This window comes from Orcinus orca, chromosome 19, assembly GCF_937001465.1.
Source record: "Orcinus orca chromosome 19, mOrcOrc1.1, whole genome shotgun sequence".
Classification (NCBI taxonomy): domain Eukaryota; kingdom Metazoa; phylum Chordata; class Mammalia; order Artiodactyla; family Delphinidae; genus Orcinus; species Orcinus orca.
In genome coordinates this window covers 47,501,463-47,525,812 of record NC_064577.1, presented here as the reverse complement: position 1 = coordinate 47,525,812, position 24,350 = coordinate 47,501,463, and the positions used below count along the sequence as shown (strand labels likewise).

Below are 24,350 nucleotides of genomic sequence, written 5' to 3'. Positions count from 1 at the left end.
ATTAAGAAACAGTGAAATAAAGAGAGCAGTAGGTTTATTCTTGGTAGACAGCCCGTGCTGCTTCTTGTCCATCCAAAAAAAAAGTGGGTGGGAAGGGGCATTCAACCTCAAGACTTTACTTCACAATGTGGTTCCAAATGCTTCTCCACAGCATACATGACACGCTCTTTCACACTTGAAGGGAAAAATCCAGTTCACCACATTTGGGTGTTGTTATTTTTAGCATAAACTTTTGTTCTTCTGTAAGAAGCATCGCTCTGGATTCAAACCACATGAATGTCAATGAATGTTTTTTCCATTATATAATCATTTAAAAAATCACCTATGAATTGAAACTTGACATGATGCACTGATAGTTTAGGATCATTTTTCACTAGTCCCATGTTCTTGTAGTTGATTTCAAATGTTTGGTACAGGTGATTATAAGACAATGTATTCCAAGAAAACAACATTCATGCTGGAATCATAAAATCACATTTGTGATATAGTCTTTTTAGAAGTCTGTTTTTAACTTTTGTCCTCAGGAGTTACTTTCTTCTTGCTGTTCTGACCAGTGACCTTTTTCCTGTGACAATGAAAGGAAAGTTGAATTAGAAATTTTAGATATATGTACTTTCCAAAACTCTACCAGTTTAATAAACATTTACTGAAACCTCCTGTATAATCAAGTATACAAGGCACTAGGAACACAAAGATGTGTCTTTGCCCTTTAGAAAACCACATCCAGGTAAGTGAGACAGAAACACCACAGTAAACTACACTACAACATGGTATAAAAGACAGATTCTGATCCTGAATTAATAAGAAGAGTTCACATTGATTAAATGCCAGATACTGTTTATAAGTCGTTTATATGTATCAACTCAGATAGTCTTCCTAACTTACAAAGAAGATTCTATTCTTATCCTCATTTTAGAGATGTGGAAAATGAGGTAGAGTGGTTAAGTAACTTGCTGATCATCACACACTGGTAATAAATATTAGACATGACACTGGTAAAAATTTTAGACATGACAGTCTGATTTTAGAGTTTGGTGAATGGTGAATGCCATCAACTAACTGTTAACACAGGAAAAGGAAAAAAAGTTTTGAGAAAATAATCAATATTCACATACTACAGTACAGTAATGCAAAGTTCTTAGATGTATATCAGTTCATTTAATCCTCCACCAACTCTGAGTGGCAGAGTTGGTATTATTTATATAACCATTTCCATTATATATAGGGGGAAAGAGGCTTAGAGAGGTGAAGTGACTTGTGCAAAGTCACACAGGAAAAGGTGTTATTAGAGCCAGTTATTCTGGCTCCAAATCCAATCTCCCCTACGCCCTACTATACCAGTTTGAGTTTGCAGCGCCTGAAGTGACACCCACTAGGCAACAGGCTTCAGGTTTATAGCTCAGTTGGGAAGTTGGGCTTGAAGATATGGACAAGATTTGTCAGCATAGAGCTGAGGCCACAGGTGTGGGTAGGATCATTAAAGCAACATCTACAGTGGAAAGGTAAGCTAGATTCAGATCAGATCTTGTTTGTATGCTATGTTAAGAAGTATGGCCTTTAAATGTGAAGAAAATAGAGACAGAACCAAAGCATCTTAAGCCAGGGGCTAGTGACAAGGTTTATAACAGGTGTCCTCAAAGTCTTAGCGCAGCTTAAAGTTTTAATAACCTCAGATCATTAAAAGCTACAAACTTACAAAAATCAGCAATTAAAGTGTCATTATTTAAAATATTTATTTTATTTTTACAGTTCAACACAGCCATGATCTTATGCTCTAGACAATTTTCGACCTTTGTAAAAACTTTTATCAGCTGCGGCTCAGTGCCTGAAAGGACTGCATTTCCAATCCTAGCTTTGAGATCACCCAAAGAATGAGGTTCTGATGTGTACGCAACAATTCTGCAGCAGCCCACCACAAGAAAAAGTCTAATGAGACAGATAAGGTGACCAAGCAGGGCAACCTTCTCTACCAATCCACTGGTCTGTCACCCAGGAACTGTTGCCACAAAGAATAAAAATAAAAATGTATTAAGAACGCACAAAACTGAATAAGTACCAGTTAAATTAAAATAATCTTTCAAATGATGTAGTTTTATAAGGTTGTAACATTTATTCTTCCCAAGTTATTAAAGCTTAAAACCACCAAACCCTTTGGGACACACTGTACAGTCTATGTACTGGGGCTGAACATTATTTCCCACAACCAATACAAAATGTCAGGCAGGCTCTTTCACTCAGAAGGAAAGTGCAGGTTTTCTCGCCTGGGTTCACCTTGTTCCTTCTACATGCCTAAATTTTATCCATCCTTGAACATAATTCTACTTCCTTGAAACTTTCTGTAACTACACCAATCCATAATGATTTTTTCCCTTCTCTAAACTTCTGTTTTATTTAAAAATTATTATCTAACTTTTTTCATGTATATTAATCTCCTTTCTCTAACTTCAGGAAAGGGGTCGTCTCATTTTACATCCATTCATACACCTCACTACATATTATATATGTAGTAAGACTGAAGGTGAACAGTAGAACTTGGTAAATGCCTACATTTTATATATGTTATATATTAATTGGTACTGATAGAATTTGAAGAGTGTCATTTTTCCTTAAATAGTGGAAAGAATAGTACTGTGAAATCCCCTACGAAATCATGTAGTTTCCTGGCAGTAACAGGCAAAAAAGGTAGTCCTGTGTGTATGCTAAAAAAAAAAAAACCTATACTTTAAAATCCTCAAAACTTCAGCTAAATGACTACAAATTTACTCAAGTCATACTGTTCAGAGGTGTTACAACGTGCTTCAGGATAAGCCCAAGATCCTACTGAAATCCTGCCCAGAATATGGAGCTTGAAGGAAGACTCCATCAATGTGAGTCAGCAGTCCTAACTACTGGCCTCAGTAGTGTGCCCAGATACAGGCTGTGTGGAGATGGTGGACAGTGCAATTCTAATTCATAGTGAATTGAAATCATATTTTCAAAGATGGAGAAATACAGATCATTAATATACAGATAAAGAAAAATTCCAAGATTGAATTATCCAAGTTTCCAAATCACAGGCAACCTAAGATATATTACTTTTATTACCTTCTAGAATGGACTGTAGACCTATCAAATTCTACTTCTAAAAATCTATCCTAAGGAAAAATAATGCTTACGTTATAAGAATATGCCAGAATCAAACAGTAACTTTTACCATATACTTACCGTTTATCCTTAGCTTTTTCTAAGAAACATTTTGGAGTTGTACTAATGCTCTCCCTTTCCAAAGGCTTCTTAATCATCTTTTTCTTTTGTTTACTGAAAGTTACAAAGAAAGAACTGAATTAAGTGCAACTTAATTTAAAAGAGCTAAAACTAGTTTTGGTTCTTTGGTTCACAAAATTCGTTTCCTTCATCCACTTACAGATTTACAGTGACACCACTGTATCCACTTTAATATACTAGGTTACCTAACAGCATCTAGAGAGGTAACCCAAAGGGATGATAAATTCAACCAATTTTTTAAAAGGCACTGATTATGATTAAAATATGTCGTGTGTCACTCTTATATCTTGTGCTAACAAACACTAGAGTTTCATTTTGGCCAATTAACTGCTTTTTATCAGTTTTATGAATTAGAACAAAATCTCAGCATATTTCACTCATGTTGAATAATACTTTAAAAATCTGAATACTTAAAATTTCAAGGATGAAAAACTGGCAGGGAAAGAACAGACAGTATTCACAAATATTTAAAAGGAAAAATTTTAATCTTAAAATGTTCTAAAAATAGTAGTATTATTAGAACTATAATGTATAAGAGTGTGAAATCAAGAATATATATGTAAAGAGAGAGAGAGAGAGAGAGAGAGAGAGAAGCTCCAGGTAAATTCAAGATTGTACCTTAGTAGTTTCTGGAAACCTTTTATGTATTCTGGGACAGGACATCCGGCCTGCTGGATAACATTGGCAACACTGAAAAAGGTACCCATAAACGTAAATTTGTATCTTGTCAAACTGATGTTTATGTACATAAACCCTCTGCACAATACAAGAGGAATTAAAACTACACAAACAAAAAAGTAATCCAGTAAAGTGTTCTGATAAATTATTACCAATTATTACCAGATACAGTCATATTGGATTACTGAGAGAACGGTCTGCTGGACTGAAATCAATGTCTTGATGAAAATTTTAGATAGCAGCTGTTTCTACTCAATATTTAACAAGCCCTAAAAAGCTACTAAGCCCAGTATTGGATGAGACACTGACTGAAGTCAGAGTCATACTTAAATTTATTAAATGATAAAGCTTGACATGGTCTCAAGCTTCTCATGTATACAGTAAGTCCCCTACAAATGAACCTTCAAGTTTTGAACTTTCAAAGATGTAAACATGCATTCGCATGCCCAATCAGGTAAATTAGTTCACATGTCTGGCGTACACTGTCATATGCATACATCCTCTACAAGTGGTTGTGCTTTTGTGTACTTTACTGTACAGTACTGTATAGAGTACAGTAGCACAGTATCTTTGTTTCAAGCCCAGGGTGTCCGGAAGCAAGCATAAAAGCAGTGGTGACGTAGCTGGTACTGCTAAGAAGCACCAGCTGTTGTACTGTACTACTGTACTTTTCAAGGTACTGTACTGTAAGATTAAAAATGTTTTATTTTGGGGTTTATTATGTATTATTTGTGTGAAAACTATTATAAACCTATTACAGTACGTACTATATAGCCGGTTGTGTTAGCTGGGTACCTAGGCTAACTTTGTTGGACTTATGAACAAACTGGACTTAACGAACACACTCTCGGAACGGAACTTGTTTGTATGTAGGGGACTTACTGTAGTAACTTATTCAATCCTTACAACCCTTTGTAGTAAATACTATCATTATCCCCATTTCCCAGATGGAAAACTGAGGTACACAGTTGTACTGATATGGGGGTCATCAGATGCACATGCTTGGAGTTGCTGAGAACTCAGGTGAATCTAGGCTATTGGAATGTACTCCCCTACACACCACATGTGAAAATCTGATCACAGCAAAATCAAGGCTGACAGAGCCAAGGCTCAGAAGGCACGAAGCAAAATCTTCGCCAAAACTGATAAACAGAATAAAGTACAAACTGCCTACATCCACAACTCAACTTCATTTGTTAGAAATATGAACTGTTGCCAATTATCATCAGCCTAAAATTTCTGTAGGCAGCCCAAATGTAGGAAACTCAGCTTCTATATTAAAATCTATGACGATGGGCTAAATTAAGATTCTAAAAGTATATCTATCATAGGTTACCCAGGCTTCAAGGGGCTACAACTGAATATTAGAGTGTGTTACTAAAACAGTTTTTCCTCTATGACGGGTGATCCTGGGACTAAACATAAAACTCCAGCTGCCCCTAAGAGTAATGGGAAGAATACACCCATGCTAAGAGATCATTTTGACGGGGCTATAAGAGACTCAGGGGTTAACTTTAAACAATTAATCCAAAACCTTAATATTACATTTTGAGTAATATCAAGTGAAGGCTATTGGGAGAATTCTGTGAGTCTGAAACTTTTTTTTTTTAATTAATTAACTTTTGCCTGCATTGGGTCTTTGTTACTATGCGCGGGCTCTTTTTAGTTGCAACGAGTGCGGGCTACTCTTCGTTGTGCACAGGCCTCTCATTAAGGTGGCTTCTCTTGTGGAGTACAAGCTCTAGGTGCACAGGCTTCAGTAGTTCTGGCACATGGGCTCAGTAGTTGTGGCTCGCAGGCTCTAAAGCGCAGGCTCAGTAGTTGTGGCCCACGGGCTTAGTTGCTCCGTGGCATCTTCCTGGACCAGGGCTCGACCCCGTGTCCCCTGCATTGGTAGGCGGATTCTTAACCACTGTGCCACCAAGAAAGCCCGTGGGTCTGAAACTTAATGAATATTCCATTGTGAATATTTCCAAAATCTAACAATGGAAGGGCAAAAACGAGGCCCTTTGATCATTTTTCTTTTTTTCATGGCTAAGGTTTGTTTGACTAATACCATAACAGAATTTGGGACACAGCCATTTTGTAATTATCCGTTAACTGTGTATGAGAATAATGAATCAATTTTGCCAACTTAATGCTAAATTTTTTCTCCTAATTTACCTTCTTAATAATGGTTTATCATCTTCAGTGAAAAATGTAACAGCTTTTCCTTTATGCCCGGCTCTTCCAGTTCGACCTAAGAGAAACCAGACCATTAAAAAAAACCTACTTTTGGGAGGAATGGGACCTTCAAGAATCACATATACAAATCACTGGATTTTCACAGCACTAAAAACTTGAGCATGCTGAAGGGACTGGTAGTGGTGCTAAGAGAGGTGAGTAGAGGGGTGGGGCACACGACTCACCTATCCTGTGGATATATTCCACTGAGCTGGTTGGAAAGTCATAGTTGATGACCAGGTTCACACCTTTAAAATCGATCCCTCTGGCTAGCAAGGCTGTACAAATAAGAACCCAGATTTTTCCTGCTCTGAAGCTATGGACTGTGTTATCTCTCTGGTTAACAGAACATATATTAAATGTTTTAGTACCACTCTAGGAATGGAAAACAAGTACTTCATAAATTTAATGCCAATTAAAAAAAATTTAGTTGTTCTTTATTGCTTTGAAAGTATGCATTTGACTTTACCTGTTGCTGAGTTCTGTCCGCATGAATAACATCCACATTAATACCTTCATATATGAGCTCATGAAAAAGTTCTTTAGCCCTTTCAATGGACTGAACAAAAACAAGAACAGGTGGATTGAAACCCTAAAAGAAAGCATACATAATCCATAATCAAGAATATAACTGCAGTATTTCATATGATTTTAGTTCATTTTAATTTAGAAATTGACAAATTTCTTAGACCAGAGGTCCAAGCCTGCCTCTGTCTTCCTCACCATCCATTCTCTACAGTGTGGTTCTTTCTCTTGTTGTGGAGTACAGGCTCTCCATCTAATTCCAATAATCTTGTCTAATTAATTCCCCTTCATCTTTCTACAGCAATGGATGCCCACTCTTTGAAATAATCATCTGATTGCTTCTGTGCTTCAGAACATTTTTGTTTCTTCTTAAAATGTAATAGCTGTCATTTTTTTAAAAATAAATTTATTTATTTCATTTATTTTTGGCTGCATTGGGTCTTCGTTGTTGCGTGTGGGTTTTCTCTAGTTGCGGTGAGCAGGGGCTACTCTTCATTGTGGTGTGTGGTCTCATTGTGGTGGCTTCTCCTGTTGCAGAGCACGGGCTACAGGTGCATGGGCTTCAGCAGTTGTGGCTCGCGGGCTCTAGAGCGCAGGCTCAGTAGTTGTGGTGCACAGGCTTAGTTGCTCCACGGCATGTGGGATCTTCCTGGACCAGGGCTCGAACCCGTGTCCCCTGCACTGGCAGGCGGATTCTCAATCACTGTACCACCAGGGAAGCCCCAATAACTGTCATTTTAATCTGTTATTTATCCTAACTGTGGGTATTCCCCAAAGCTTAGTCCTTGGTTCTCAGTTCTCTCAATATAATCTTTATCTTATCAAGTTCCATAAAATCTCAGTTATCAACCAGCAGCCCTAAGCAAATGATTTTTATTTTTTACATTAATATCATCAAACCCCACCTCTCTCTCAAACCAGCTTTCTATATTTTTGACTGTCAGCATTAGGGCTTAACCTTATTATTTTGGTCCACGCACCCTTTCAGAATCTAATGAAAGAAAGCTATGAAGCTTTCTAACAGGCAACCATACATTCACACAAAATGTTACATATAATTTCAGAAGGTTCACAGAACTCCTGAAGTTTATACATGGCTAAAAATCTCTGGTGTATAATTTCATTTGAGTATCTGTGAAAACCTTAAATTTCCTACTGCCAAATGATATCCTTAAGAACATTAGTAAAACATGCACATAATAGCATTTATTATGTGCCAAGCACTATTGTAAGTACTATATTTCTATTAACTCATTAATAAAACAAAAAACCCCACTCTAGTGTCCTATTCATTAATGCCCCAGTTCTCTAAGAAACCAGGAGAGTGATGGGGGGAGATTCAGGGGCAGATATATACAGGCATACTTTGTTTAATTGCACTTTGCAGATATTGTGTTTTTTACGAATTAAAGGTTTGTGGCGACTCAATGTTCAGCACCATATTTTTCCAACAGCATTTGCTCACTTCACGTCTCTGTATCACATTTTGGTAATTCTCACAATATTTCAAACTTCTTCATTATATTTGCTGTTGTGATCTATGATCAGTGAGTGATCTTTAATGTTTCTGCTATGACTCAGTGAAGGCTCAGGTGTTGGTTAGCATTTTCAGCAATAAAGTATTTTTAAGTTAAGGTATGTACATTGTTTTTTAGACATATGCTATTGCACACTTAATAGACTACAATATAGTGTAAACATAACTTATCTATACACTGGGAAACCAGAAAATTCCTGTGACTCACTTTATTGTGACATTGGCCTTACTGTGGTGGTCTGGAACAGAACCCGCAGCGTGCTGGTGTGGAAAAAGGAGGCATTCAGGGCAGCAGGTAGGTCTTTCCCTGGCCTACCCCGAGCTGGGAACAGAAATCTTAATATATTCTGAGAGGAGAGCCTCTCCCCTTCGAGACAAGAGTTGCTCCAATGTGCTTCTTACCGATTTACCACTGGATTACTAAATATGACGCAGGAATAGCACTCAACCTCCCTTTTTTTTTTTTTTAAGTTTCTAAAACCTTTTATTTCAGCTTAAATATGGAAACAGCCAGGGCACGGAGGGGGGCCCACCCAAGAATCCTGTGGCAGGACCCCCTCAATAGCACACAGCTCAGGGACCCAGGCCACAGCACTGATCACCCTACCTGGGGACAGGGAGGAGAGCTGGGGGCCCTGCAGCCAGTTCTGGATGGGAGTTAGGGTGTGGGCAGGGAGAAGCTGGGACAGAGAGACCCCCAAGACTGCCAGCAGGAGGCAGGAGACCCAGCAGAGCCCCAATCAAGGGTCTGCCAGGAAGTTAAGTGCTCATAATAAATCCGTCTTCCAAGGCTAGTAATACAAGTAATTGCTAGTAATATTACACCTAGTAATACAAGGCTTGGTGAACATTAACAAAACTCAAGAATGTAGTCCAAATATACCTTTTTAACAAGTTCTCTCATGGCCAGAAGTTTTCCAGTCTCAGACCCAACGAAGAGAAGCTCTTGTTCTACGGTCTCTACTGCAGAATTCCTAAGAAGAAAACATCCCTTGTAGTTTGCAAGAGCCAATTTTTGTTTCCCCCCTTGAATTCTAAATAAATGAAAAAATTTACACACAACTCCAACAGAATGACCTTTTCCACTGTCAATATAAGTACTGAATTATTTATATTTTAACTTAAAGACAAAGTTGTTATTTTTAAATGTTTTATTCATTCTTTTTAATCCAAGTATAGTTGATTTACAATGTTATATTAGTTTCAGGTGTATGGCAAAGTGATTCAGTTATGTGTGTATATATATGTGTGTGTGTGTGTATATATATATTATTTTTCAGATTCTTTTCCATTATAGTTTATTACAAGATACTGAATATAGTTCCATGTGCTATACAGTAGGACCTTGTTGTTTATCTATTTTATATACAGTAGTTTGTATCTGTTAATCCCAAACTCCTAATTTATCCCCACCTCTGCCTTTTCCCTTTGGTAACTGTAACTTTGTTTTCTATGTCTGTAAGCCTGTTTCTGCATTGTAAATAAGTTCATTTGTATCATTTTTTAGATTCCACATATAAGTGATATCATATGATATTTGTCTTTCTCTGTCTGACTTACTTCACTTAGTATGATAATCTCTGGGCCCATCCATGTTGCTGTATGGCATTATTTCATTCTTTTTTATGACTGAATAATATTCCTCTGTGTGTGTGTGTTTAAGTGTGTGTGTGTGTGTACACCACATCTTCTTTACCCATCACCTCTCAATGGACATTTAGGTTGCTTCCATGTCTTGGCTATTGTAAATAGTGCTGCTATGAACACTGGGGTGCATGTATCTTTTCGAATTATAGTTTTCTCAGGATATATGCCCAGGAGTTGAGATTGCTGGATCATATGGTAACTCTATTTTTAGTTTTTTAAGGAACCTCCATACTATTTTCCATAGTGGCTGCACCAATTTACATTCCCACCAACAATGTAAGAGGGTTCCCTTTCTCCACACCCTCTCCAGCATTTATTCTTTTTTCTTTTTTTAATTTTTATTGGAGTATAGTTGATTTACAATGTTGTGTTAGTTTCTCTAGCATTTATTCTTTGTAGACTTTTTGATGATGGCCATTCTGACTGGTGTGAGGTGATACCTCATTGTACTTTTGATTTGCATTTCTCTAATAATTAGTGATGTTGAGCATCTTTTCATGTGCCTACTGGCCATTTGGATGTCTTTGGAGAAATGTCTATTTAGGTCTTTGAATGTTTTGTTATGATTATAAAAATGTTATCTCAAGAAAATTAAAAAAAATAAAGACATAAACAATAAAATAAATTACCCACAATTCTACCATTTTAGAATAAACTTCGACATTTTGCTGTGTTCTAGTCATAAATTTTCATGTGTCTAATTACTTACAGAATCTTTCTAAAAGTAAAATTATTGGGTAAAATGAGAACGTTTTAAAGGGGGTTGTTACAGATGCCTAAATTTTTTTCTTAATGGTTAGCAAAGGTTTATTTATTGACAAACAGTTGGGGTGAGGTATCTTTAGGCTTTATTAACACTCTATACCATGTATAAATACTTTTTCCATTCTGTTATCTGCCTTTATAATTATGTTTATGGTTAATCTGTTCTATTTTTCTTTTTATACACAGGAGTTTTATGTTGAAAGTAGACAGGATATTCTTTACTGTTTCATTTGGCTTCTGTTTTACTTAACATGGTACTACAGGCACCTTTTCATATAGCTACAATCTTCACTCTGACCATTTCATGCGTTGCATTATAGTATATCAAGTGGCAATATCATAATTTCATAAGACTTTTCTCTATCATTTAGCATAAATGCTCCCCAAAATATTTTTAAAAAGCAATTATAAATCAAGTGGCTCAGTAACATCAGCTTCCTTCTCTGTGGCCCTACTTTGTTAAGCCATCAACGAGATTAAATCCTTTGGGTGGCCACAGAGCTCATGTCATACTTTGTGGATTGGAAAAACCAACTAAACGCATGAGGATAGGAATATTAATATGACAATATGAGAATCTCCCTTTGGATTATTCTAAAATAGAAAATGCTTAATCAATCTTGACTTTAAAGAATATATTTCTTTCAGTCAAACTCTTTTTATCAATCTTAACCCACACAACCTATCTCTTTTAGTCTAAAATAATGACTTGTGTTTTTTTAAAAAATGAGTGGGATAATGTGGAAGAACAATTACCTTGCTCCAATGGAAACAGTAATGATATTATCCAAGTTGAGTCTGCACCACTGCTCAACATCATAGGCAAAAGTTGCACTGAACATAGCTCTTTTGACCTTGTGGGATGTGCAGGCCAAGAAAATGGAAGCCAGCTGGTCTCTGAACCCAGTTTTGCCATCTTCAAACAGTTTATCTGATTCATCTACTACCAGCCATTCAACACTAAGAAATAACAAAAAAAAAACTTGTGGGTATTGAACTGAAAGATCCAAGATGCTTCACTACCTGTGGGAACAAATGAAGAAGTCCAACCACAATGATGCTTCTCAGATCTACATATCATACCAGAAAAAGTATAAGAAAAATAAGCAAGAAAAAGGTAAAAACAAAATAAATATAAATTAATGTACCTATTCCATTAGCCCCAAAGATATGAGGTTCCACTGGCAATGACAGAAGCTCAGATAAACCTTATGAACGCCATCACCATTGCTGAAAGATGTGAAAATTTCTAGGCGAATTCTGTACTAACTGCTTATCGGAATCTGTTAACTTTCTTCCAGACCAGGATAGTTACTTTTCTATGAGTTTAATGAAAACCATTTTTCTCAGCATCAACATAGCAAGCTCCAAAGAGCAATAATACAAGTAACTGAGGACAAAATATAATCAATTTAATGAAAAACACACATAAAAGACATTATTAAAGTAATTTACCTTGTTAAGTCTATTCCCGGAGGATCTTGCTTTAATAAATAGATTAGTCGATTTGGAGTAGTCACAAGAATATCTGTAAGGAAAAATAAATGGTACAAATTGCAAAAACAACATTCATCCCTCTTGAATTAGGGGATTAAGTCTCCTGAATTTCCGTTAATAACCTCAGGTGGGGAGAAGTGGTTATATGCACTACACCACCAACAACACAATAAGCTAATATACATATTTTTTAAATCCATCATAGCACAAACTACTATATCCTTACTCTCCTTTTATCTGATCTGCTTTCTCAGCTTCTAAGAGGCAAGAATACTATAATCCACCAATTTGCTTAACAAACATTTGTTTGTTTTTCAGGAAAATACTTTCCTTAAATGCAACTTTATTCAGAAGCTCAAGATAAAAGACAAGAAAAACAGATTCTCTGGCTGATCTAAGAGTAGGGATGTAAATCAATCTTATCTGCAGAATATTTCCATGGCAGATTAACAATCAATAGAATAAGCAGGGATTCTCAACCTCAGCACTACTGGCATTTTGGTTCAGACAGCTCCTTCTTGTAGGAGGCTGACCTGTGTGTTGTAGGATGTTTAACAGCATCCCTGGCTTCTGTCCCTATACTAGTAGCACCTCTCCCCAGTTGTGATGACTTAAAATGTCTCCAGATATTGCCAAGTATCCCTGGGATAGAGGGTGAGGTGGGGGTGAAGGGCAGAATCACCTCTGGTTGAGAACCACTGGTATATATTTATATATCTACTGGGTGGGGGTGAGGAGGAGATCTCTTTCAGCTTTTCTAAAAATCAAACTAACTACACTTGAAGAACTTCTCGGTAGCAATTAGGATACCTGTAATTTCTAACTCCCTTACATCTCAAGCACGAAGCCCCTTACCAAACTTCTTAGATGATTTAGGTCCAAATTTCTTGGCTGCAACTGCTGCTTTGTGGATCATGTGTATCCTGAATCCTGTTCCCTCAGATATTTTTACTAACTCTCGGTGAATCTGAAACAGAAAATGATAAAAACATTAGCTGCTAAAATACTTGGATAAGATGTATAGTCTCTTTTTCATTATTAACAAAATAAATCTAGTATCAACTCATGAATACCTGAAATTAAGCCCATAATAATCTGTAGATTAACCTGGAATCTCAGCATTTTGGAACGTCAATACTAAGTAAGATTCAGTAGTTTCTTCTAGTCTAGTAAACTAGTTTCAAGAGATAAAACCAAAACCCTTCCATTCTGTTACATATTGTTTGTAGAATACAGTACTGTTACAAAACTATTTCATACTTAGCATGTATTTTATATTAAGCACATTGGGAGGGTAGAGTGGATCATTGTATAGTTTTACTTTCTCAAAAACTGAGATGAGGTTTCATTTTTCTAGGTGAGGAAAAAAAGTTTTAGAGGGGAACTATATATGATAGTAGCCTTCCAACTTCAAGGATCTTAGAGCATATACCAAAGTATAAATGTTAAGAACAACATATTTTATAAAACTGAAAAGACTTAAAAGACTGGCCCACATGCAGTAAGACACAGAGAAGTGTGCTTTGAACAGAATATGTGACCATGAGAAAGACACGGGCCTTACTCTTTTGGACCTTTCTATTACCCTCAAATAAGAAAGATGACTGACAAACACAAACACAACCTCTTCAGAAAGTACCAGTCATACCTGGCTGGCAAGTTCTCGTGTTGGTGATATAATCAGGGCTCTGAAGCCTTTGTTTGTGGGTTGTTTCAGGTGCATTAAAATAGGAATGCTAAAAGCCAAAGTCTTTCCAGATCCAGTAGGAGCAGAAGCCAGAAGTTCTCGACCCTAAAAACAGAGTATATTAAGTAAAAGGAAGAGTACATACATTTTTCAGAGCCCAGTCAAATAATGCTACCAGCCATAAAAATAACAAAATTATACATAATAAATCCAAACACTCACATTCCCATCACTCTTCTAACTTCTCCGATATTTGCTTTTCTACCCACTCCTGCTACAACCGCCCCAATAGAGTTTCTGAGCATTATTACTAAAGTTCATTTGAACTGGGTAAAGAAAGTAGATAACTAAAACCCAAAGATGATTCACAACCTTATTTCCATTATTTCAATTTTTCTTTCCCCTAAACCTCTTTATCAAAGCAAAATTACAAAACCAACTTTTTGACCTGATATCTGCATTGTTCCATCCTTAAGGAAGGTTTTAATAAATAACAGAATGGCTAAAAGTAAGAAATAAAAAATGGTGAGGGCCTCCCTGGTGGCGCAGTGGTTGAGAGTCTGCCTGCGGATGCAGGGGACATGGGTTCGTGCCCCGGTCCGGGAAGATCCTACATGCCGCGGAGCGGCTGGGCCTGTGAGCCATGGCCGCTGAGCCTGTGCGTCCGGAGCCTGTGCTCCGCAACAGGAGAGGCCACAACAGTGAGAGGCCCGTGTACCGCAAAAAAAAAAAAAAAAAAAAAAAGTGGTGAAAACCTGAGTGACAGAGTCATTTATAGGTGACAATCTTCAAAAAGTCACTGTGATTTTTTTTTTTGTCACTGTGATTTTTAAAGCTTTAAGTTAAGGTCACTACAGAAACAAGCTTAAATGAAAACTAAAAGCAAATTTACTATAATGTCAGTCAACAACATCATTCAAATATATTCTTATTTCAGTTCCCAAAGAAAATGAAAAGGATTAGTATGCATGAGGAGAGAGGGAACTCATATCCTTTGGCTACTAGAACTGAAGGCCATCTTGGTTATGTTGGGGAAAAAAGTCAGCTCTCACCACTACAAAAAGAAACTTCAGAAAAACTTAATTTCCAAAAGTCTAAGTTAACTCACACCTCTATCAACAACACATAAACAAATTATGGTATATTCATACAACAGAATACTACTCAGTAACAAACTACTGATATATGCAACATGGAGGAATCTCAAAAACTGTATTAGAGTGAAAGAAACCAAAAAGAGTAAATAATGAATGATTCCACTTACATGATTCTATAAGAGGAAAAACTAAAACATGGCAATAGAAACCAGAAAAGTGCTTACCTCTGGGCGGGGGTCAGATGAGGACTGAATGGAAGGGGTATGAGAGAACTGTCTGGAGTGACAGAAATGTTACACATCTTCACTGAGTTGATGGTTACATAGGGTATGCACTGTTGAAACTCACTGAACTGTGCACTTAAAATCTATGCATTTTTTTGGTACTTAAATAGACTTCAATAATAAAAAGTACTGGGATAAAAACAAAGTCAGGTTATGTACAAGAATTCTGTATTTCTGAAATAGTTCTTGAATATTACAAACTAAATCATGGATGAAAAAACAGAACATAGTCCCTATCCTCAGAAGATTAACACTCTTAGTTAAATGGAAAAGATGAATATAATTAATGCGAATACATAGTAAAGTGTAAGACAAATGTTGCAAGAAAAAGAAAACACATGGAGAACTGGGTGGTAGGGGAAACAGTGTTGGTAAAGGAAAAAGATCACATCTAGCAGTAGTGATCAAGACAAATCTTACGGAGGCACAGGTATTAGAGACGGACCTTGAAATCAAGGGTAGGATTTCAACAAGGGGAGATAAGGCAGAAAGGAACATTTCAAAGACAGAGGAAAGAGAATGAACACACACACACATACACATGCACGCATACTCACTTACAGGCCTTCATACTCACATGCAGCATAACTGGAATGGCTTGCATTTGGATTGGCGTAGGTATCTGGAAGCCTGCATCTAGAATGTTCTGAAGCAGTCGAGAATTGATTTTAAATTCCTGGTCAAGTTGCTGAAATGTAGCAATTGGGTCAGGAAGATCAGTTCCTTGGATATGAATTTTATGTTTATTCCGGAAGAAGTTTATCTGAAAAGTGAAATAAAGGAGTCGCCATGAATGTGGTCAAATACAGTGTCAGATGTTGTAAAGCAACAGTAACGGTTTCTGGGATAAGCTTTAGTAACATATGAAACTTTCTGGTTAAATTCCAATCCCTACAAGATACAGATATTAGGTATAATTCGTGCCCTTTCATAGAAGGAAGACCTTCATAACAATGAAACCTATCTATCCACACTTTCCTCATATTAATGTCAATGCCATGAATAATGTGTTATTCACATTAATGTGCTACTGTCACAGTCACAATCTTATATAAACTTCTAGAAGGCAGGCACTGAATCAATCTATTGTCTTTATGTGGCACTTAGCAGACAAGTGCCAATGCTTTTTAATGATTACCCTAAACTCTACTTATTAAGACTGAGTGCCAAAAGCAGAATCAAGTGATGTTGATTTTTTTTGTTTTCCCATTCTCTGATCCAGACAGCCAAATTCTAGATTCGGGATTACTAACTGAGCTGAACAATACTCTCCATCTGCAATACAGCAGGAGAGCAGCAAACACGACAACGGCATATTTGTTGTTTCTTCTGAATTCTACTCCTCCTAGTCCCAAGTCATAAAATAGGTTTCTTAAGAATTCTAACTCTCAAATCCCTGTCGGAGGAAATCCTTCTAAACCAGTGTGAGCTTAACATAAAGGAGTAAGGGGGCCAATTTCATGTTTATCAAAAGGGAATAAGAAATTTTAAAAATTTAATTCTAAACACATCATCAATTTGGACCTAAGTTTCAAAATTTCAAGATACTTTCAAGAATTTTAAACTTTAAAAATTTCAGCCACAGCACAAACACTACTTTGCTTTAAGTTTCCATTAAAGTAAAATCTAATCTAATGTAAGTAATCTTCTAAACAAAACCATACTCGCTTTTACCACCAGAATAACTCAAGGATAGCGAAAAAGTCATTAGGCCAGAAAAACAATTGGATGAAGCCATTTTTCTAACCTTTTCTTTTCTGAGCTGCTCCAACTTTCCTGAAGTTAGTTTATTTTCTCTTTTAACTTTTTTATCTTCAATCTTTGCTTCCACAGATGATATCCACTGTATAGTAGAAACTTCTTGAGACGTAATTTCTAAAATATATTTTTAAAAAATTAAAAGATTTTAAGTGCAACATTCTTAGGTGGCACAAACAGGCCATACCTTACCTTCACACTAAACAAAAGAAAAAGTACTAGTGGTTGCAACTAGATGAAAGAAAGTAATAGAAGGTATAAAAATTGGGAGAGGAGGGCTTCCCTGGTGGCACAGTGGTTGAGAGTCTGCCTGCCAATGCAGGGGACACGGGTTCGTGCCCCGGTCCGGGAAGATCCCACGTGCCGCGGAGCAACTAAGCCCATGCACCACAACTACTGAGCCTGTGCTCTAGAGCCCGTGAGCCACAGCTACTGAGCCTGAGTGCCACAACTACTGAAGCCCACGTGCCTAGAGCCTGTGCTCTGCAACAAGAGGAGCCACCCAATGAGAAGCCCACGAACTGCAACGAAGAGTAGCCCCTGCTTGCCACAACTAGAGAAAAGCCCGCGCGCAGCAACAAAGACCCAAGGCAGCCAAAAATAAAAATTAATTAATTAAAAAAAAAAAATTGGGAAAGGAGAAGCAAGTTGTGTGTTGGTAAAATCAGAGCTCTGAAGCTCACTCTTTCCTTTTTCTTCTTTTTAGTTATTTCAGCTTTGTAATATGTACCTAACTGTACACTTGAAAACAATGAGGGATTAATTCAAAAACTATTTAAACAATAAGAGATGTCAATGAGGCAGCCAGCTTTTCTATATCCACAACCAGCTAGAAAATAAATACGATGCAAGAAAAGATTTCACTTATAATAGCAATAAACACAACACAATACTTAAGGACTACTCAATATTATAAAGAGAGCAATTCTCACTAAATCTGTAAATAACACTACCTCAGTGAAAAGTAATGATAGGATTGTTTTGGTAACTGGAGTAGCTGACTTTAAAGTTTATATGGGAAAATAAATATGTACGAATACCTAAAAAATTCTAAGAAGAGTAATGAGCAAAGACTACTTCTGGAATTTCTTTTAAATTTTTTCAACTTCACCGAAGTACAACCAACACAATAAACTGCATATATTTAAAGTATACAGCTTGAGGCATTTTGACATTATGTATGCACCTGTTAAACCATCACCACATTTAAGACTATTTCCATCACTTCCCAAAATTTCCTTGCGGCCCCTTACAATGCATCAGTCCATCCCTAGGTAACAACCTGTATTCTTTCTTTCTTTCTTTCTTTCTTTTTTTGGCTGTGCCACACAGCATGCGCAATCTTAGTTCCCTGACCAGGGATTGAACCTGTGCTCCCTGCAGTGGAAGAGCAGAGTCTTAACCACTGGACCACCAGGGAAGTCCCCTGTTTTCTGTCACTGTTGATTAATTAGCTTTTTTTTCCTGGAATTTTATATAAATGGAATCATATAGTATTTAATAAATTTAGTCTGGTTTCTTTCACTCAGGATAGTTATTTTGAGATTCATCCATGTTGGAGCATGTATCAATAATTTTAACTTTTTATTTACAAGTAGCATTCCATTGTATGGATATACAATTTGTCTATCCTCCGCTTGCTGAAGGACATTTGGGTCATTTCCAGTTCTTGGCTGTTACATATAAAGCCACTATGAACACCTGTGTACAAGTCTTTGTGAGGACACACATTTTCCTTCCTCTTGGGTAAATTCTAGGAGTGGAATAGGTGGGTCACATAGTAACTGCATGTTTATTTTTTTAAAACTCCTTTTCAATTTCTACCAGAAAAGTCTACTAGAGTTTTAACTGGGTTTGCACTGACTCTATAGATCACTTTAGGGAGAAAATATCCAGTTGCCCAATCAATAAAAAGAGTATGCCATACCACTCTACTGGAATTTATAAAGTAAGGCCACATTAATTAACACAAGCTGGTACTGGTGTAGGAACACAGAATTAGAAATCAATGAAATAGAATAGAGTCGAAAGATCCAAATATATATGGGAAATAAGTTACAATAAAAGTTGTATTTAAATCCAACAGGGAGAAGATGTAATATCAATGTATTAGGACAATTAGCTAGCCATCTGGAAAAAAATTAATTAGTTCCTCATTCATTCCTTATACCAAATAAAATCCCAGTGGGTCAAAGATTTCAATATAACAAAATGAAACTACAAATAAGAAAACATGGGAGAATTTTTGAAAAATAAGCTTAATGCTTAGAATGTAAAAACAAACCCAAAAAACCATAAAGGAAAAGATAAATTTAACACATAAAATGGCAATAAATAAATAAATAAAGATGATAAGTGACAAGGGACAAACTAGAAAACATATCTGTATACATAGTATGCTAGAATAGAGCTAACTTCCTTAATATATATAAGGCCTAACAAATTAAGAAGAGACAGATGAACAATATTAACAGTAAAAAGGTGCAACAGTATGTGAGGAGGCAAATTAATATAAAAAGGAAACTCTTGTACATGGCTGGTGGGCATCACCAATTGGAATGACTTCTTTTTTTGGAAAGACTTTTTAAAAAAATAAAATTTTGCTCCCTTTTATGAGACAGTTGGCATTAATAGACCTGAATCATTATTCATCCACAAGATCTTGAATTTTCCAATTAAAACTATATATATGTCTATCCACACTTGTTGCTAAATGGTTATAGGACATATCTGTGTGTTTCTGGCTGCCCAGGAAAACAGGGCAACCTAAGCTTGTGTCAGGTCTTTTTTCAATTCATCTCGGTGGAAGGCTTTATTAAACTTCCTTGTAGCCAGGAAAGTAACATGACTTGTTAACTATGAAATTCCACTTCTAAGAATTTATCAGACAGATATACCCACACATACACACAAAGTAAAACATTTATTGCAACACTGTAACAGTAAAAGTGAGGAAACAAACTAAAAGTCCATCACATAGGAACTTGTTAAATCACTTATGGAATGGACAATGGGATACTATGCTATGTTAAAATGAACAAGGCAATGCACTTCCTACTCATTCCAAACAATCTCCAAGATACATTGTTTTTTATAAAAGAAGTAGGGGTAGGGAAGGTTCAGAACAGAACAGCATACAGAGTACACTATCATTCACGTTTTTTAAGCGAGGTACAAATACATGAGAATAGAATATCTCTAGGAAAATACCTAAGAAATTGATTAACAGTGGTTGCCTCTGGAGAAATAGGGAACTAGAGACAAAACAGTGGAAAGAAAATTTACTTTTCACCATTGTATAACTTTTTAAAACCATGTGTAAGTATTTAGTTTATTAAAAAGGTAAAATGGGGCTTCCCTGGTGGTGCAGTGGTTGAGAGTCCGCCTGCCGATGCAGGGGACGCGGGTTCGTGCCCCAGTCTGGTCTGGGAAGATCCCACGTGCCGCGGAGCGGCTGGGCCCGTAAGCCATGGCCGCTGAGCCATGGCCGCTGAGCCTGCGCGTCCGGAGCCTGTGCTCCGCAAAGGGAGAGGCCACAACAGTGAGAGGCCTGCGTACCGCAAAAAAAAAAAAAAAAAAAAAAAAGGGTAAAATGGCTAGGAAACTTAATAGATGTAACAGACAAATCAAAAAGGTAAATACTCCTATTTTTGAGTACAGAAAAAAACCTTGTGAAAAACAGGCAAGGTGTAAAAACAAACAAGTCACAAAACTTGAAATGTAAATATCCAACAAAGCCTATGAAAAGATGTTCAACCTCACCAGTTATCAAGAAAATACAGGGGCTTCCCTCGTGGCACAGTGGTTAAGAATCCGCCTGCCAATGCAGGGGACACGGGTTTGAGCCCTGGTCTGGGAAGATCCCACATGCTGTGGAGCAACTAAGCCCATGCACCACAACTACTGAGCCTGCGAGCCACAACTACTGAAGCCGGCGAGCCTAGAGCCCGTGCTCTGCAACAAGAGAAGTTACCCAATGAGTAGCTTACGCACCGCAATGAAGAGTAGCCCCTGCTCGCCACAACTAGAGAAAGCCTGCGCTCAGCAACAAAGATTCAATGCAGCCAAAAATAAATAAATTAAAAAAAAATACAAATTAAAAAATAGTTTCACTCATGAGATTGGCTAAAATGTTAAGACCAACAGTATCCAGCATTGACATGGCTGTGGGAAGTCATTTTGTATCTGTTCAAAGAAAGAACTGTGCATATCCTTTCACATAGTGAATTCACATTTAGGATGCTAATTACAGAAATACAGCACCTGTACAAAAAGATATATGTACAGGTATCTTTTGTAGCAATATTCGTAATCACAAATACCTGGAAACAACCTGAATGCCATCAACTGACAAATAGCTGTATACTGTCTGAGGTGTAATCATAAGCTTGCATAATTTCTGTAATTGAAAAAGAAAAAAGAAAAAAAAATACATCAAGCACTAACCTGAAGTCATCTTCTTCCTCTTTTTCTTGTTCTGCTCCCTCTTCCTTTCAGTTAGGCTCTCTTCATTTTTCTCTTCATCTTGTAGTTCCTGATGAGTTCTTGATGATTCACTCTCACCTGGGACAGACTTCTTGTTTCCAAAAAAGTCCAGTCCCTGTAGCACCTCCGAAGAATCAAAGTCATATTTCCTTTTTCCTATCTAAAACCCAGAAAATTTCAAATGAAATCTATAGACAGACTGGCACTGTTTTCAGCCTAGCAGTGTTGGCAGTAAGGGTGTGGGTACAATGACTCCCCATCTTTTTTATCTTTCACCAACTATTTGTTTGAGCTGACAAGTGTGTGTTTGGGCAAATGGAATCCAAGATGATACCTTTTCTGACCTTATAAAAGTAATAATAATAGTCATAATAGCAACTAACACTTATAAGCATAACACATGCTGTCAGGCAGATTTCTAAGCATGTTTAGATATATTAAATTCCTTCTTCCTTCAACAACCCTAACGAGGTAAATAGCAATATTACAGATGAGAAAATCGAGGCATTAAGAGGTTAAGTAACTTGACCAAGGTCTCAAAACTAGTAACTGGCCGACCCAGGATTTTACCTGAATAATCTGGTTCCAGAGTTCAAACTCTTAACAACTACGCTATGCCGTCAGACAGAGAAAGAAGAAACACACGTGTTGCACACACACACAAATGTCCCTAGTCCCAATACCAAGAAATCTTGACATTCAAGATTTTCCACAATTGGGCCCTAACTACTCCCGATTTATCACTCACTAATTCCCTATGTAAGATCTCCCATTTCTAAATCGCTCTTCTCATTGGTTACTTAACACGCCATGGAGTTGCGGGAATAAAAAAAAAAACATGCCCACTAAAGGCATACGCATGCGAAGACAAACCTGGAGAGACTACAGTGAAATCATCTATCTGTTCTCTCCGTTTGGGGTTTTTCAAATTCTTTTCCATCAGTTTCGGAAAAAAGATAACTTCTGAAAGTAGGATTCTAACTGTGCTTTGAATAAACTCAGAAAGGAGGCCGGGAGGAAACGTTTCCTTGCTAGACCCAACACAGTCTACAGAATGATGGGAAAAAGAGTTCATTCAGAAGGCTGCAGTAAGCTGAACGCCAAGGGAGGGAAAATGCCCCACAGCCAGGCCACGGGGTCTCCGAGTGCCGGCTCCCCCAGCAGCCAGTTCCTTCTCCGGCACCTGCCCCTTCTCAGTTACTCAGGCTTCTAACGCCTTGCACACAGTACCTTGAATCGGGCAGCATCCGCAGAGAAGCGTCTCACGTCGAATTTGGCCCCCGCGCCGAGCCGGCGAAACAGATCGTGAGCATCCATCTTTTCCCAGAAAGCTCCGCGGTCCCACAGCGCCTGCGCAGAGGACTCCCCTCCCGGAAGGCCTGGGGCTAGACCTTGGGCGGAAGTGGCTCCGGGGGGCGGAGCTTGGCGGCAGTGAGAGTTTGGGAGTTTTTATCGTCTTACAGTGCGTCGTTTTTTATTTGTTCTTTAAAAAAGTATTTATCAAGATCCTCTTAAGCCGGGCACTGTTCTGCACTTTTAGGGATAGTTTGGTAAACAACACCCCAGGAATCTCACCTCGGGAAACATATTTTAGTGTGGGTGGAAGATGTTGTTAACAAATAAGCAGAATAATTCCTGAAAAAGTGCTATGAAACAAAACAGTGTAATTGATAGAGAAAGGGAGAGGAGCCACTTTTAGGTAGGTTAGGTTCATTCTGATGAAGTGATATTTGATCTAAGAGGAGGCAGCCTTTCCCAGATATGGGAAACAGCATTCCAGACACAGGAAACGTTGTCTGAAGAAGGAAAAAGTTTTGGAACATTGAGAAAATAGAAAGAAGGCCAGGGTGACTGGAGCCAAGTTGCAGTGAGGGAGTGGTACAGATAGGGTTGAAGGGACAAATGAAAATCAGATCTCATAGACTTTTTTTTTTTTTGTGCGGTACGCGGGCCTCTCACTGTTGTGGCCTCTCCCGTTGTGGAGCACAGGCTCCGGACGCGCAGGCTCAGCGGCCATGGCTCATGGGCCCAGCCGCTCCGCGGCATGTGGGATCTTCCCAGACCGGGGCACGAACCCGTGTCCCCTGCATCGGCAGGCAGACTCTCAACCACTGCGCCACCAGGGAAGCTTTCATAGACTTTTATAACAGGGTCATGGTAAGGAATTTGGATTTTAATCTAAGCATGCTAGGAAGCTATTCAAATTTTTTTTACTGAGAGTGCAACATGGCTTAGTTTATTACATTTTGTATTTATTTTCATTGTATCTGTACTGTACAAAATTATTTACTTATGAGTTGCCTCCCCCTTCTAGAATGAAGTCTAGGAGCACAGAGATCTAATTTGCTTCACTGCTGTATCCCCAGTTCCTGTGTGCTCTCAATAAATATTTGATGAATGAATGAGTGAATGCTTTGTAAAAGATTACTCTGGCTATTTGGAGGATGGACCATAGAAAGGGTAAGAGTGGAAACAGTTCAGTCAAAGTAGAAATGATGATGGTGGCTGGGATTAGGGTGGTATCTGTGCTGATGGAGTTAAATGGATAGATTTGGGGTATATTTTGGAGGTAGGTCTAAATTCACCTGATGAATTTCATGTGGAGGTGAAGGAGAGGGAGGAAATACTCCTAGGTTTTTTGTTTGAAATCCGGGGTAGGTGGCATGCCATTTACTGAGCTAGGAAAAACTGAAAGGAGAACAGCTTTTTTGTGTGTGAGGTTGAGGCATGGGGGGTGGAATCAGTTTTTATGTTTTGGGCATGTTAAGTTGCCTCGTTGACCTTAAGTGGAGATGTCCAGGTGGGTAGTTGATTCCATGAATCTGAAGCTCAGGGGAAAAGGTCAGGGCTAGAAAAATAAATTTAGGAGTCATCAACATATAAATGGTACAATGGAATCATAC

At 37.7% G+C, this 24,350-nt stretch overlaps 1 protein-coding gene across 2 annotated transcripts; it reads right to left on the bottom strand.

The window, feature by feature from the left end:
* Nucleotides 1–17: 17 nt before the first annotated feature.
* DDX52 (DExD-box helicase 52) lies at nt 18–22,837 on the bottom strand. 2 transcript variants are annotated; one of them, XM_033431568.2, is made up of 15 exons: nt 22,678–22,837; nt 21,409–21,607; nt 16,952–17,079; nt 15,782–15,967; nt 13,785–13,928; nt 12,992–13,103; nt 12,095–12,167; nt 11,396–11,599; nt 9,111–9,201; nt 6,635–6,757; nt 6,351–6,501; nt 6,106–6,181; nt 3,883–3,954; nt 3,205–3,297; nt 18–1,996 (listed from the first exon to the last, which is right to left on the bottom strand). In XM_033431568.2, the coding sequence occupies exons 1-15, from the start codon at nt 22,762–22,764 to the stop codon at nt 1,927–1,929; spliced, it is 1,809 nt and encodes a 602-aa protein (XP_033287459.1). In that variant the 5' UTR covers nt 22,765–22,837; the 3' UTR covers nt 18–1,926. The 2 variants fall into 2 exon arrangements, with proteins under 2 accessions (XP_033287459.1, XP_004271756.1); XM_004271708.3 differs by having other exon boundaries at nt 18–565.
* Nucleotides 22,838–24,350: the final 1,513 nt, after the last annotated feature.

Coding starts and splice junctions, on each gene's coding strand:
- DDX52 (XM_033431568.2), bottom strand. CDS start 22,764: ATGGATGCTCACGATCTGTTTCGCCGGCTCGGCGCGGGGGCCAAATTC. Junction 13,929..15,781: donor CCATTCCAGTTATGCTGCAT/GTGAGTATGAAG, acceptor CTCTGTTTTTAG/GGTCGAGAACTTCTGGCTTC. Junction 3,298..3,882: donor GGTTTCCAGAAACTACTAAG/GTACAATCTTGA, acceptor TGTAACTTTCAG/TAAACAAAAGAAAAAGATGA.